This window comes from Ciconia boyciana, chromosome 6 (genome assembly GCF_034638445.1).
Source record: "Ciconia boyciana chromosome 6, ASM3463844v1, whole genome shotgun sequence".
NCBI classification, from domain to species: Eukaryota; Metazoa; Chordata; class Aves; order Ciconiiformes; family Ciconiidae; genus Ciconia; species Ciconia boyciana.
The window spans coordinates 12,802,125-12,817,568 of NC_132939.1; the positions used below are offsets into that span (position 1 = coordinate 12,802,125).

The 15,444-nt window shown below is 36.1% G+C and overlaps 1 protein-coding gene across 8 annotated transcripts in view; it reads left to right on the forward strand.

Moving 5' to 3' along the window:
• The window catches only part of SBF2 (SET binding factor 2), a 287,512-nt gene that overhangs the window by 112,949 nt on the left and 159,119 nt on the right, over positions 1 to 15,444 (forward strand). For all 8 annotated transcript variants that reach the window (XM_072863651.1, XM_072863648.1, XM_072863649.1 and 5 more), the window contains one exon: positions 10,519 to 10,656. In XM_072863651.1, the coding sequence (XP_072719752.1) occupies positions 10,519 to 10,656 (138 nt within the window). The remainder of the gene's footprint in view (positions 1 to 10,518; positions 10,657 to 15,444) is intronic.

Below are 15,444 nucleotides of genomic sequence, written 5' to 3' on the forward strand. Positions count from 1 at the left end.
GAGAGGACAAGAATGTCTCATATTGTTGATCCCATTTTTCTGCACAGGAAGCTGAAACTCACTGGAAAGTACCAAACTTTTCAGCTGTCTTTTCATGTTACTTATTGTACTGTGTTCTTGGTGAGAGTGCTGACAGGAAATGCATTTCATATTTTTCTTAATTAACGCTGTGGAAATACAAAATTCAGTAGTAGTAGCCAATGTACAGAACTTTGTTAATGGGATACATTCATATTGCAGTCCAGTAAATTTTTTTTGTTTATGTCAGGTCCTAGTCTAGGCTTTCACTCACATGAGATGTTTCTTTTTGAGATTTTTAGCCACGCTTCATTTTCCTATGTTTATGTACTTTCTCTTCTGTTTCTTTGTGGAAACTCACACCTGCAGTAGCTGAAATTGATTGTGACCGTAAATGGGAAATAGTAACACAAGGCATTTAAGAAGTATTGTTAAATTCCTGAAATGAACAGACCAGAAATATACCACCCTTTCTGTAATTTTCTTCGGTTATTTTTAATTTAAGTTCCCTTAGCTGAAAAAAGCTTTTGGTGCAGTGAACTGTTGTAGTTATCTCTGTCCCTTGCATCTCTGACTAATTTGAGGGCGATGGTGAGCAGGCAGTGGGAGGTGTAGTGCAGTGGCTGGTGGGAGTGGTTGCTGTGAGTGCGCATTTGGCAAGGTGGCAGGTTGTCGGATGTGGTCATGGATGCGCTCTCTTTTCAGGCCTTCTACTATGCACATGGCTAGAGGGGCTCATGCTGGGCTAGGTGACTGCCAACCCGTTTAAACTTCCCCAGGCTTTCCAGAAGCCCCTTCCTCATTCCAACCATCCCCTCCTCCTCGCCCTTGATTTCCTCTTAGTAGATGTAAGCATTGACGTTGGGACGGACACATTAGCTCTGGGGAAAACTGGCAGAAAGCTGCTTGGGGTGAGTGTTGTCCGTGTTCCAGATCTTGGAGGCACACTGAGTTAACAGCATTTGGATTTGAAAATAAAATTTTGAGTAGGACAGGTTAAGGTAGATTAATGTATTTTAACTTGATGTCTGGTGTCCAAAATGATTGAAAGAGATAATGATAATTCGCTGGGATAGATGGCACCACCATTTTGCTGGCATTATTTCTAGAGGATGGTTAGACCAGAAGACTTAGATCTGGTCTCAGGAAACCTGTTTGTTTCAGTCCATGGAGGGGAAGTATCAGGCAAGGTGAGATTCAGAAGTTAGCTGAATCCTGTGCAGGTTGAGTATCACCTACCCCAAAACATGGAGATTTTATATGAAACGTGGAAGCTTTGGAACAAACTCCCTGAGAGCCAGATCTAGAAGCATATATCCCTTCCCGGTATTACATTTGCTAACTTGCAGCCTGCGGCTTGTATTGAGCTGGTTTCCTGTCATTCATTCTGCTGCTCCTCCCAGGCACTTTTTGGAACTCAAAGTCAGTTTGAGAGTTGCATTACAAGGGGGTATATTTCAAAAAGAAATTGATTATCATTTTGTTGGCACCAAGTGCATTTGATTCTGGGGTTTTAAGGTATGTATTACCCTTTTTGGGGTTTGTTCTATAAGCATATGTTCTAGTCTAATTTCTGATCTCTATTTTAAGACCAAATTCTGACTTTTTAATTCATTTGCGTATTTCCAAGACTTCCTGTTCTGTATTTTGTCATCTTGAGGCTGTTGGCATCTCTCTTAAATCTCTGTCTATTTTGCTGCAGTAGTCACAGGTCTTTTGGTTTCTAGGCCTCTGTCAATTGAGATCAACGTTCTTTTTAGTATACAATGCATTACCACATGCTTACACACACTCCCGCACCCATGCGCTTTTTCTCTAAGTGTTGAGTCTTCCAACCCTTCTCTGGCAGATACATTCTAAGGAGTTATAAGATCATTAATGCAAAAAACTTTACACAAGGCTGCTTGCACTTTTTTTAACAACTGCTAGAGAGCAACAGAATGTATCTTCAAACATGGTATCAAGGCTGGATATAGTATTAACAGTGTGTTTTAATATCTGATTGTGCAGGTGTGCACTATAAAAATAAGATAATGAGGACTTTGTGTATTACAGTAGTATTTTATATAACATTGACCAGTTCCTCTGGAGGAATATTTAAGCATTAAAATGTCAAATCAAGATTTATTATAATATAAATAGCTTACTGTGTGCCAGTTGTAATTGTTGAGTGATATACATTAATTACCCTGCTGTACTTTTTTTTTTGACATTCAACCAATGCAATAATTATACTTGTACATGCTGTTTATCTTTTGAAAGATAGTTTATAGCATTATCTAGAAAATGAGTTGGGAAGTCATTAAAGACTTGAAAAAGTTTATGGCTGCTGTTGTAACACAATGCTACTACTGTCAAAAGAGAAGGAGAAAGAAGGCAGGGGAGAGAGAGGGAGAGAAAAAAGAGTGCATTAGGCAAAGTTAATATTTCATACTTGACTGATAAATTAAATATGTATAAAATGCTCGTTTACGTTTCCAAATGGAAATTGTTTTTCTAGGCTTGTATACCTCAGATGACTACCAATCTCCTGAAGCGTATAGACAGTGGTCAGTAAAAATAGAAGGAAAAAAAAACAAAACAAAACCCAAAAGAAATTAACCATTGTATTAGAAAGTGTCACAATGCATTTTGAAAACCACTCCTGAGCACTGGTTGTCGAATAGGTTGAGGGACAAAGATGCTTCTTTATCCATTTCGTGCTGAAAATTAAAGCACAAGCATTTAATACAAATAATTAATTTCTTTGATAATGATATTCTTTTTTAGTGTCTTTCTTTCAGAGTTGCTTCAGGAATATTCTAAATATCAGATATTTTCCACCTATCCTGTCTTTTTTGTCTCATAACCAAACATAATTCATTCTCTATAGACCTGTATTCTTCAGATTGAGGTATAATTTACTAAAGTCATGCCTCACTTGAATTTATTGCTGTGTTGAAATTGTGTTTTCTGCTTTCATGTTGAATATTTAGTATCCAGACTTCTCATTATTCTTTTGACTGACGGTGTCATTGGCAGCAATTATTGCTGACTAACAAGCATTTCTTGGTAAGAGAAATTTTGAAGGCAGGCTATGTGTTCCTGAATTTCAGTTGCCAAGTCTCGAGAGTTTAAATTTATGACTTTTTAACTTTTTGGTGAAGTTTAAAATGTATGCTTAAAAAAAAAAAGCAGTTCTCTGGCATAAAATCTGCTTCAGACACCTAACGTATTTGTATTTGGTTTGACATATTGATATGCATCTGAGAATTTCTGGTTACTGTCCACAGCTGTCTCGCTGTCTTTGCCTGAGGTAGCCCAGAGCATGTTGGGTTTTGTTGGGGGTGGTGGTAAAAAAAGATTCTGGGTCCCAGGGTCTCAGAATTTTTAAATTGCCATAGATTATCTTGATGGGCACTTGGCTGAAAACAAGAGGAGGGAGCATGGTTTAAATAAGAATGAAAAGTCCAAACTATTAATTATTTGCACAAGCACACTAAATTCACTTTCTTACTAAACATGATTACAATGAAGATGTTGGAAGTTCATTTTCAGAAGAAAACACCATTCAGAACGTCATAATTAATCCTGTGCTATTTCTGAAATAAAAGTGTTAGCATACAATATTCATAAATAACCACACCTGTAAGTCTAGGTTGGTTTTGTTCAGAAATAGTCACAAGATTATTTGACAGATTTTTTTTTTTTTTTTTTTAATAAGCCACTGGCATGGAGATACTAAGTGTTTTGAAAGCAGAAAAAGAAACTGTTTTCCTGGTGGGTGTAGTTTGCTTTCTAAAAGCCAGTTCAAATATTTTTTTCAGAAGACAAACTAGGAATACAGTCTTTGTAAGAAATGCTTTTTTACAAGTTCAGGTTTTCAGCATAGCAGTTCATTGTGGAAAGGTGTTTAAAATTACACAATGTTATGAGGTTTAAAAAAAGCAAAGCAATGAACTTGGAACTGATTTTTTTCATGTGCATGTATAGATGTACACCCAGGCTTATATATCTACTAGTATGTGGGGGAGGTTAGCCTAGTTCTTGAATTTCAGTAGAAGACTTCTCTGTCTCTATGGCTTTTGAGGATGAATTAGCTGATTTTAGTTGAGATGTTCCCAAATGTTTTAACTTTTCTTCTTTTGTTGGACTTTTGCTGCAAGGTCTTTGTGACAAGCTTGAGCATCTGATTATTGAGGATCACTTTAATCTGTAGCTCAGATTAGAGAATACCTCATCTGTCACTTGTGCAGGATTAGTGCCGTTGAGAGATCTTTCAGCAACTTTCAGCCTTAGGAAGCCCAAGAATGTGGTTGAGGATCTTTTCTCTGGGGGGAAAGCATGTTTCTTAGTGTTGTTTTTGACATGGTTTTTACGTTTGAGCGAGGAGCTGACTACTGAGGCGGAAATGTCAAGAGGATGTGGGGAGAGCCTGTCCCAGGCAAGGAGGGGAAAGATTGTTCACTTATAACTCTTCTTGGACAGTAATGTCACCTGTAGTCACAAACAACCCTCCTGCTGCTTCTAATGTGATTCCCCAAAGTATTTCAACCAATTTCAGGTGTGAGAGGCTAAGGGGCAGGTAGTATCCAATAATGCCAACGTGTGCAGGCACCTAAGTGTGTGTTTTTTCGATTTGCTAAGGGGAGATAACAGTTCCTTGATCTCAAATGAACACTGCATATTTGCACTCCTTTTGCCTTTCCTCTGTCTCTGGTGTCATAGGTTAGAAGGTCTGAAATTAATGAAATATCTTAATGTTGGCTTCTTAGCCTCTTTTCTGGCTTCAGCACCCCACCAGCCTCTGACTGGACTGGGTAGGAGAGGTGGGCAGCTGGTTTGCATGCACCTTTGTGGGAGATCCTGGCAGCAGGTTCCAGCAGTTCACGGGTGCCATGAGGTGACTGTGTAAAGGTTCATCTTGGGGAACTCTGTATTTCAGTGCATTCTAGGGTAGAAAAGGCCTTTGTATTTCTTTTATGATTAAAAGCTGTTTTTTTCTTTGAGTTAGTTTAATTGTTTACGGTTGATCATCAGAATATTCCACAACGCTTAAAGGGGCTTTTACCTGGAAATAATTTGGAGTATACTTTAAGTGCAGTAGTTTTGTTTTAGGCTAGGCTAAGGATAAATATGCAGTTTCTTAGATACAAGATGTTGAAAGGCAGGAAGATGTTATAAAATTCAGTGTGTATTTTGTATTCTGTTTACATTCAGAGATATCCCCAAAGCTCCAAGCATTTCCTCAGATTTACAGCTTCATAACATTGCTTTTTTATTATGCCAGTGAGCACTGTAATTGTTTTGTTTTGTTTTAAGTAGAGGTATGCATCTGAAAAAGAAAATTCCCTTTGCCAAAATTCCATACATAAGTGAATGGTGAAATGGTGAAATACTCAGCAGCTGGTGCTAGGTCATGCAAGTCCAGATGGAACAAACTTCCTTCACATAATGTCCAGAATCATGGTCCTTTATTTTCAGGGAGGTTTGTAGAAAAGATGATGATGATACATTATAAAAACAAAGCATAGTTGTTTGAAAAGTAAAAGAAAGCCTACAAAAGCAGACTTAATAAAATGAAGCTTTGTGCCCAGAGTGATCCAAGGGAGAATCAAATGTTTGGTGAAAGAGTTAAACTAGAAAGGAGGGTGGATATCTGTGTCCGATGTTTTAAATTCTAAAGTAATTTTGGGATATTTTAATTCAAGTCTTGTCAATAGAGTTCAACTGTTTTCGATTTTATGTGCATCCAGATAGCTTTGGATTTTATTTAACAAGAAGCAAGTGCACAAATATATTTTGAAGAAAATAGATAGTGTGAGAATGTATTTTAAATATAATTATTTAATTATTTAAGTGCAGTGTTCTGTAATGATATATCACAGACCTTGTCTTATGTTCTGTATAAACTCTTCAAAAAATGCTTTCAACAGATGACTTGCAAAGAACGTATGATGTCGTAAACTTTCTGAACAAGTTTTTTCCCCTTTCTGCTTTGGTAGTGCCATCAGAGGTAGTGGATTTCTGATAGAAAGCTGACCAGATCGTTGATACAGAAAACAATGTAAAGTGCAGAGAGAGCAGTCTTCCCGTCTGTAGCTACACAGACCCAACTAGAATATTGGTTCGAGTTTTTGTTATGGACTTGGTTGTGTGTGGGGTGCAAGCCCAGAGGTAAATGACAAAGCTCTAACACGCAATTCAGCAATTGAGTAATTTCTGATCAACGTATATGGAGGGCATATAATATCGTTCTGCTGTGGTAAGGATACAAATGACTAAAATTTTTCTGTAATGAAACTTGAACACTATATAATTAATGTTCAGTATAATAATAGTATTTAGTCTTCACTTCCATAGTACCCAGTAAGCCTTCTTCCTACATCCTAATTCCTCCAGTGCTTTAATAGAAATTGTGACTATTTTTACATTTTCTTCAGTTTTTCAACAGACTTTAGAGTGCTCCCCAGGGAAGTGGTCATGGCTTCAAGCCTGTTGGTGTTCAAAAAGTGTTTGGACAACACTCTCAAATACATGGTTTAACTTTTAGATTGCTTTGTGTGGAGTCAGGAGTTGGACGCAGTCCTCATTGGTCCCTTCCAGTTCAGGATATTCTATGATTCTGTGATTCTAGACACCAAAGCTCTATACAGTATATCTAAGGTATATGCTGATTTATGCAAATGATTTATTTTAATAGAGAAGGACAAGGTAAGGAGTAGGAGTACAGCTATGGCTCTAGGTAGGAAAGAAGGAACAAATTTATGAATCAAGCAAAAATGAGGTTTTTTGACTTATAAAAAGTAGAAGAAACAAATGTCACTGTTAAACATTCATTAATCACGTCTAGACTTTAGAGAGAAGCTTGTAGTGGTGACACAAAATTTTTAAAGGTAACAAAGCCAGCTACACTGTTTTAAAACACTATGCATAATTTTTAAATCTGTCTGGTTTCTTGCTTAGTCTGAAAGCATTTGTGGGAATAATTAAGAGAAAGTTCTTTGCTTCAGTGGGCACCTGCAGTTTCAAACAATGCTTGAAATGTCATTTCAGCACCTTGAAAGTAAGATCTCTGTTACATATTCTTCACTGCAACTTCTGGATATTTGCACCAGATTTTAGAAGGCAATCAGTTGTAATGTGGAGTTGATTTGAAGCACTCACCACTATTAGAGGCTTATTTCCATAAATAGTGAGTTGGACAGTCTGATTCTTTCTAATTTTCAGTGTCTTTGATAGAAGCTATGTTCTGGTTCCAAGAATTCTGGCAAATAAGTGAAACAATATGGGAGCGTGTTCATTTTTAGACTTCTGGGGTTTTTTTCTTGTTTACTGAAGAAGCACATGACCTTTGAATTATATTCACAGTGGTGCTTTTGTCTGTTTTGGTATAGCATCTGGTTTGGTAAGGTAACATTTTCCTGTTCTTAGTGGCCAGACTGTGCTGGTAATCATACTGGATAGTAGCTTGTATTTATACTAATTTGGAAAGTTTTGCTTAATGTTATTTGCATTTCAAATATTAATGCAATATTTATTACCTTATTTTAAGGAAACAGAGAATCTTTCATTGTTTAATTTCTTGGAGGAGAGTGTTGTCTTTATCCTCAATCTCTATATTTGAAAACACTGATTATCTCTGTAGCCAGTGGATGTACTCTGCTTCAGCTGTTTTCCTTAACAATCACTAATTGTTGTTTTCTAGTAAAATAGTTAAATCTAGAAAGTATACGTTATACACAAGATCATTTTGAAATCGGGAAGAATTCTCACTGACATGAGTAGGGTTTAGATATGCATAAAGATCAAGAGATTGCTATTGAGAGCAGCCTGCCCAGATCAACAGTCACTTCTGATAGTTAAAAACATAGCTGTTGGTTTTCTCTTTGCATTTCCCAGTTTACAGGGGAGACGTTGGTATAAATTTTATGCAGTAGACCTGGTGGTAATGGCTTATTACAATAAAAATAATTATTTTAAAGTACATTTTATTTTAAAGGAAATACAAAAAGTATATTCAAAATGAACCTTCCTCAAATACCTCAAAGTTCAAAATTGGTAGATTCTGTGTATATCATGTGAAAACCAGCTATGCACAAGCCACACATCCCAAGCTCACGTATTTGTCATTTGGGTGCAGAATACATTGTTTGTGGATTATTTGGATATACCAGCTCTTCTGCGCCTTTAGTAGGGTGGTGTTTGGTGCATGCAGAACGGTCATTTGACCAGGAATTCCAGACACTCAGAAATCTGATAGATTGCTACTTCCAGGTGTGAGATGGGAAATTACCCGTAAAGCTAAAGGGCAATGGCACCAGCAAGGATCTCCTGTCAGAACAGGTAGACTTGGCAGATCTGAAAGAGTGTTAAGATTGTAAACTCAAGCGTTCGGAGCTTAAGAAGTGCCAGAACTAGGACTGCATAAGCAACCTTAATTTGACCTACCTTGTATGGATGATTCAGTTTAAATGGTATACCATGGAAAGGTTTTACTTACTAACAGAATCTTACTGCATTCTTTGCATTTTGGCTCATACTTGTTGAACAATTAGCTATTCAGAGTTTTGGGGTTTTTATCTTATTTGAGCTATGGATTCCAGGCTTCATTTCCCACACACCACCTAAACTCTACAATACATACAGAACTCTAATGATTTTATTGTCAAACTTTTTAATTATGCTTTTGTTATAATGTCTGTGTATATTGACCATATTACATTATCTTTATAGCAGTCCTGCAAGATTAATAGTGGTATCTTCTTATTTTTAACTGACGCAGGATGAAAAACAAAGGGAGATTAGGCCAGTATTATCAAAATCATGGACTAATACTGGATGCTTAGCTTGGAATGGCTAGGATGTCTTTTCTCAGAGTACTTTTTGATGTTCAGAACAGTTATTCTCAGATGCAGGAGGGGGTGCTTAGCACTTCTAAGGATACAGACTCAGAAGTGTTAAGCTGACTATCTAGAATATGAAGAATGTAACATGAGAACTTTGGTTTTGAAGATTTTTCCCAGGATCATAAAATAAACTGTTTATCAAAGGCAGAGTTTTAACTGTTGTTCACCTAGGACTACCCAGGTTTTATTGTAGAGGTTCTAAAGATGAATCTGTAGTAAATGTTTACAACTTACTCTTCATGCTCTTTCAGTTTTTAGCAGCTGTCCAGGGGAAAGAAGCAATTGCTGGAAACATGAGATTTTGACCTATCTCTCTGGTTCCTTTGGTATCTGCATTGTTTAACAATTCTAGAAATGTTACTAACTTTTTTTTATTCCTAATACGTACAGGGGCTATTATATTTGCCTTGTGTAAATTCTAAATTTATAATTTTGCTAATAATAACGTACTTGTGAATTTTTCGTGTATGTGGCTTCAGCCTTAAGTAAAAGAAACAGTGAATACAAAATTCCATAAAGGCCATCTCAAGAATCTTCAGCAAACTGATTTCTGAATTTCAGCACACTTTTCCATTACTGGGAACAAGTTATTAACTGATGTTGTACTCCAGTCATTTAAAAAAAGAAGAAGAAAACAAACACTTTTCCCTTTGCTTTTGAGCTCTAGTTCTCTCTTTGTTCATGCTGCTTGTTCATGGCTGTTCTGAGGTCAGAATTGCTGTCTTTGGTTCTGGTGACTTGCACTGCCGTGGCCCTGCTCAGCTTGAAGGAACAAATTCTGAAAGGATTTAGGCTTATTTGATGTGTGTTTTAAGTATTGCACATATTTAGTCTGCTCATTGCTGCAAGAGCTGGGGAACAGGTAGTATTCTAAGTACATATGAAGTATTTGGAGAACTGCAGCCTCTTTGAGTCCGAGAAGCAAGGGATTTTCTTTGTCCCTGGGACTTACGAAGTCACGAAACTTGAACGTATTTTTCACAGGGGTGGCAAAACTTATATCCCTGCTATGGCATGACATCTTATAAAATTTTAAATGTTCACAATAAAGTTTATAGAGGTAATCAATAAATGGATGAAAAATATAGCTCTACCAATAGTCATTTGTAGGAGTAAGTATCGAATAATTTTGCAAGTAGGTGTAAGTGGAATATCTATGTTTGATTAGAAAAATTAATGGAGAAATATGTGGAGAAATTAAAAACATAAGGACATTCCAAGACACAACAATTTTAGCTTCAAAATCTAACCTGTTATCCAAATGAAGCCTGCATAACATGTCATTTTGTTCCTGTTGTAACCTGTTAAAACCTGCAAAGGTGATCTTGAATACTGAATTCAAAGGAACACATCTTCAGTTTGTAGAGTTTATTATATCTCCCTTGATGTCTATAGAGCTAGATTTATATCAATCTGACCATCTCCAAGACCTATGGGGTTTTTCCCCATTTTCTCCAAATTTTGCAACCCTGCATATGTTCGCTTTAAATGAAATGAGTTTATTGTTTCAGATAGTGTTCTGTTATATTGTTTAAAAATATCTTTAATATTTTTTAAAACAATTGGTACTACTGCTTAACTATATGTCTCATTTTTTTTTTTGTTTCATTAGTTTTGCCAGCCTGGAGGATGGCAGCTTTCGAAAGAGAGAAAACAGCCAACGTTCTTTGTGGTGGTTTTGACTGATATAGACTCAGAGAGGCACTACTGTTCCTGCTTAACTTTCTATGAAGCAGAGATTAACCTGCAGGTAAAAACTTTACAATAAGTAACAAAAATGCAGAAAAAGGTGTCTAGAAACAATAGATTAATGTTATAGAGGACAACTTTAGAAAATGTTTTGCTGCTCCTGGTAAGGATGTATTTTTCTGTCATACAGAAATGCATATATTTTTGCGCAAAGGTAAGCTCAATGTACTTGTTTGTGTTTTTTTGTTTTTTATCTGCTTTGAAAAAAACCAACCAACCAAAAACATTTCATAGAATTTCTTTTTCTCCACCACTTGCCTTTTTTTTTTTTTTTTAAATGGGACAGCCAAGATGGTGTTCCTTTCATTTACTTCCGTGTTTGACATAGCATGAATGATTCTCATCTTTGTTCTGGGAAAAAGGTTTATTAACTTCTGCTCCCTCTGCTGGCCCACTCTATCAGGCCAGCGCAGGACAAATGTGTACAAGTATGCTGTAATGTATATACATATTTCTGTAAGTGCATTTCTTGGCAAGATTCGTGTGGGTGTAAATGGCAAGATTTTAATAATTCTAAGAATTTTAATAATTCTTCAGTTTTTAGGTAGGTCAGATTTTGGGTGTCAGCTACTTGGCAGTGTTTGTTTTTTAAACATGTATTTAATAATTTTTGGGCAACCTCAGTCTTTCAAAAATAGACATTTTGTTTCCCATTTGATGTAAAGTACTTGACAGAATCTCTGCTTTGACATAATACTTGGAATCTTTAGAAGCTAGAACCTAGGGAAAACCTAATCCAATCTGTAATTGCAGACTGTCATTGTTATGCTTTTAAATATTTTCTTTCCCATGTGCAAATTAAAAAAATAAGTAAAACCTTGGCATTAAGTATATTAAATTTAGTTAAGATTAAATAGATGGCTAAGTGAAGTAATGTTTTTGCTCTTTTAGTGAAGAACTGTAACGTTATTTATTATTTTAAGAAAATGCTTTTAATAATCCAAGTGTACTCTGTTTATTTAACAATGGAGTTGAAATGTTACTGTACTTGTAGAATAATTAAAAGATGCAGTGTAGTAATAATGATATTGTGCTTTTTCTAGGCGCAATTGGAAGCCAGAGAATAACAGTTGTTCTTACTTTGTTAATGCTACAGTTTGGGTGAATATTTTTGTAGAATATTAAAAGGAGTTAAAAGCAGAAATGTAGCAAAAATCAGATGTATTTTAGTCTTAAATTTTAGTGTAGATCAACTGACATCTTCCTATTAAATATTTTGTCATTATTTAATGTCTGTCATCTTTCCTTTATTTTATAAGTAAAGAGTGAAATATTCTATAGTAATTCTTTCCCAGCTGAAAAAAATTTACAACGGCTGACTCTCCTCCGCTCTATGTATTTCATAACATATACTAAATTTAGCAAACTTGTTATTTATCCTGTGGTTTCTAGCAGCTGCTTTTGATTCACTATCCACATCTTTCAAGTAATGCTCATCACAAAACATCCAGTATGAACTATAAGGTTTTTTTCTTATATTGCCTAAGTATTAATAGAAATAATAATAATAAAAAAAAACGGCAAACCTGAGCGCAGCAGGATGTTGGTTCTCATAATGCCATTCCTGTCTGTTTTGTAAAGAATGCATATTTTTCAGATGAACTTGCTGTGGTGAAATTTATTCTGTGACTGCATTGTTTATAGCCAAACTTCCTGTTTCTTTCTAAAACCCAAAGAGAATAATTGAACATGCCCTGTTACATGGTCATTAGACAAGAATTCAGCACATGTACAATCTGTAATGAAACATAAGCTTGTGAAGCATTGGGCTATGAAAGTAATACTGACTTAACCATTCAGATGCATGCCTCATTAAACAAACAGTCCATGAAACATAGTGTCCAGGACTTGAAATGAAATCTGGACAGTAGTTTTCAAAGTTAAAACAGTTCAATTTTTTTTTTTTTACTGAATGGTATAACTCAATAAGACAAAAGTAAGATTAAATTTCCAAAAAAGAAGGGCGGGTTCTTTCCTGGTAGCCTTCACTAGGTAGACCTTGCTGATACACAAGATTGGCCAGAATTCAGCTAGAGCAGATTAGAAGTTTGGCTTGGCAGAATCGTCTTCACAAAAAAATGGAATTAACTGCTTGGAAGTTTCTGTGGTTAATTAAACTGCAAAGTGAAAACAAACTCATTTCTCAGCTTGTGAATGCTAGAGGAGAAGTACTGAACTGTTTTTGAGCCTCCTGCCTAGTAATAGAAGAACCTTTTTGATACAATTGATCAAGCTGGATCTGAGAAAGCTACTTCTGTCATTCCGGTTCCCTTCAGTCCTGCTTTAGCTGTTTGTTACAGGATAATTTGTAAATAAATGCTACCTGAAAAGTAAGGAGATTGTACTCACGTGGTATATCTAGGTGGTACCCATAATAGCCCAGGGTCCAAGATTAATATAGCAACTGTAGAAGCTATACAGTCTGCAGGAAAAAAGTATTCTTCCTGGTATCTCTGAAAGCCCTGGATTCAGTTTAATCTCTTGGCAGTTGCATGTTCTAACAAGTTTTCCAGAGAAAAGCATAGGCTCTAGTAATCATCTGATGGCCTATTTTCAGCTTCCTACCCCCGATAGAAAATAAAATACTGTTTTATTTGTTGACATCTATTAATCATACTTTGCATTGTTGCAGTACTGTCATTCTGAACTGACCCAGAGTTTATTATCTGCATGAGTGCTGGTCACTTTGATTAGCGGATCAGCTCTAATAACGTTGTGATAATATATCAAAAAGATTGATGTTACATGTAGTCTGATTAATACTCCATATCTGTACTCATGAGGAAGGTGAACATGTGATATTTCATTAAATATGGGAATAGAACTCGCTTGGTGCTATGAATGCAGGTGATACAGCTTTGCCATGTAATCCTTCATGGATTGTTCTGTTCTATGATGCAAGTCTCACTTAATGGTCCCCATAATATTTGTTAAAGCTATATATGTTCCTCGTCTGAGGTTAAAATAAAACATTTGAAAGTTTGACCTTAACTGGAGTCTGGAACATGATGACAACTAGAGGCAGTCTAATAAACAAGTTTGGAACATGATGACAACTTGAGGCAGCCTATTAATGAATTAACAATGCTAAAGCTGGGGTCATTTAAGGACTTCCATAGTAGGTTTCGGAGCAGTTTAATGTGCAAGATTTCTCTCTCACCTCAAGTTTCCTCCTAGAAAGTGTAAAGAAATCTGAGATACTGCACTGGTTTCTCCTTCCAGCTTTTTATGTCTCCAGCACATGCTTGGTCTGATCCACATTTCTGCCTGGCTTAAGGTGCCATTTAGATGCTCTAGTGAATGAAGCTGGATGCCGTATGACTTACATGTATCTACAGGAATCAGGAGGAGGAGAATAAGTCAACACATCCCTATTTCCTCTTCCCTCACCATGCCTTGAAGGGGTTGTTTTTGTTGTTTTGGGGTGGTTTTGGGGTTTTTTTTGTTGGTTGTCTTTTTTCCATTACTGTATTTTGGTCGTTGCTGTGGACTTCAAATCTCATTGATTTGAAATCTGCTTGAAATTCCATTGATTTGAAGAAAACCTTGTCCTATCAACCAAAAAAATAGTCTACTTAGCTTATTTTTCTGGCGACTGAAGCCAGAAGCTGTTGAGGAGCCAGAGTGTATTCAGAAGAATTGTAACTTACATTTACAGAATTCACTCAGTTACTCTGTGTAACTTCATTAGCCATCAAAAAAGATGCATATATATATATATGTACGCACACACACACATATATGTATGTATAGTTCTGTGTGGTGTATACACTGTTTGCTAAAATGGGGTTCTTATTTCTAACAGCAATTTCTGGATGTTACCACTTAGAACACAAAGACTTGATTTAATACTTTTGACTCAGCAGATACTTCTGCTGACCTCAGCTGTGCTTCTTACCAATTACGCAGTTAGAATTTATACTAACAATGCTTGGAAGAGCACCATAGGTAGAATCTTTTTAAAAAGTGTTGACTCACATCGTTTGGGAACTTAATGGTCAAATTGCACGTTGCGTTGCGCTTTGAAAGAAATTTATCCTCTCTCTCCAACCCCACCATCATCAAATTAGAGAATGATTTATGCCAGTAACTGAGCCTGTGCAACTGCATTTCTTGCGTTACAGAAAATCTGCTCAATGACATCAGCACAAACCCCCAAACATTTGTTTATAACAATCCTACTACAAGATTGTATCATTCTTGTGTGTTGTCTTAAGCATACGTACGTTAAAACATTGCAATCACAAAGTTGGTAAGATTAACTATATTACTCTGGAAAATGCACCTGTAATTCTGTGAATAAGTAATAACTCACAAATCTCCCATTTCCTGCCATTCAAGTTCTCTTCCTCTCTTTGCCCCCTTGCAAAAGGAGGAAAAAGAAATTGTAAAAATCCCAAACCATAAAATGGCAGATTCACAACATTCACAAATATTTCCTGAGTCAAGGGAAAAACTGCCAACAAAATGACTTCATGCTTCATAAAGTTTTAATTTTTATGCTTGGACTGGAGAATTGGTGATCCTACTGTGTTAAAACATATGCCACTTGATGAGTCACTGACGTTTGGTTTTTAGCAGAGGATGAGAACACTCAGTTCAGTTGTACCCTTTTTGAAGTGTGAAATCTGATCCCCCTTTGGATATTATATGAACACGTTATTCTTAGGATGAAGTTTAGTAACTTTTTGTGAATAACCAAAGGGTTAAATTTGTTCTGAAAGTGACCTCTTACTGTCAATGCCCCAAAACACATTTTGTGGAAAAAAAACCCCCAATTTTTAAAATA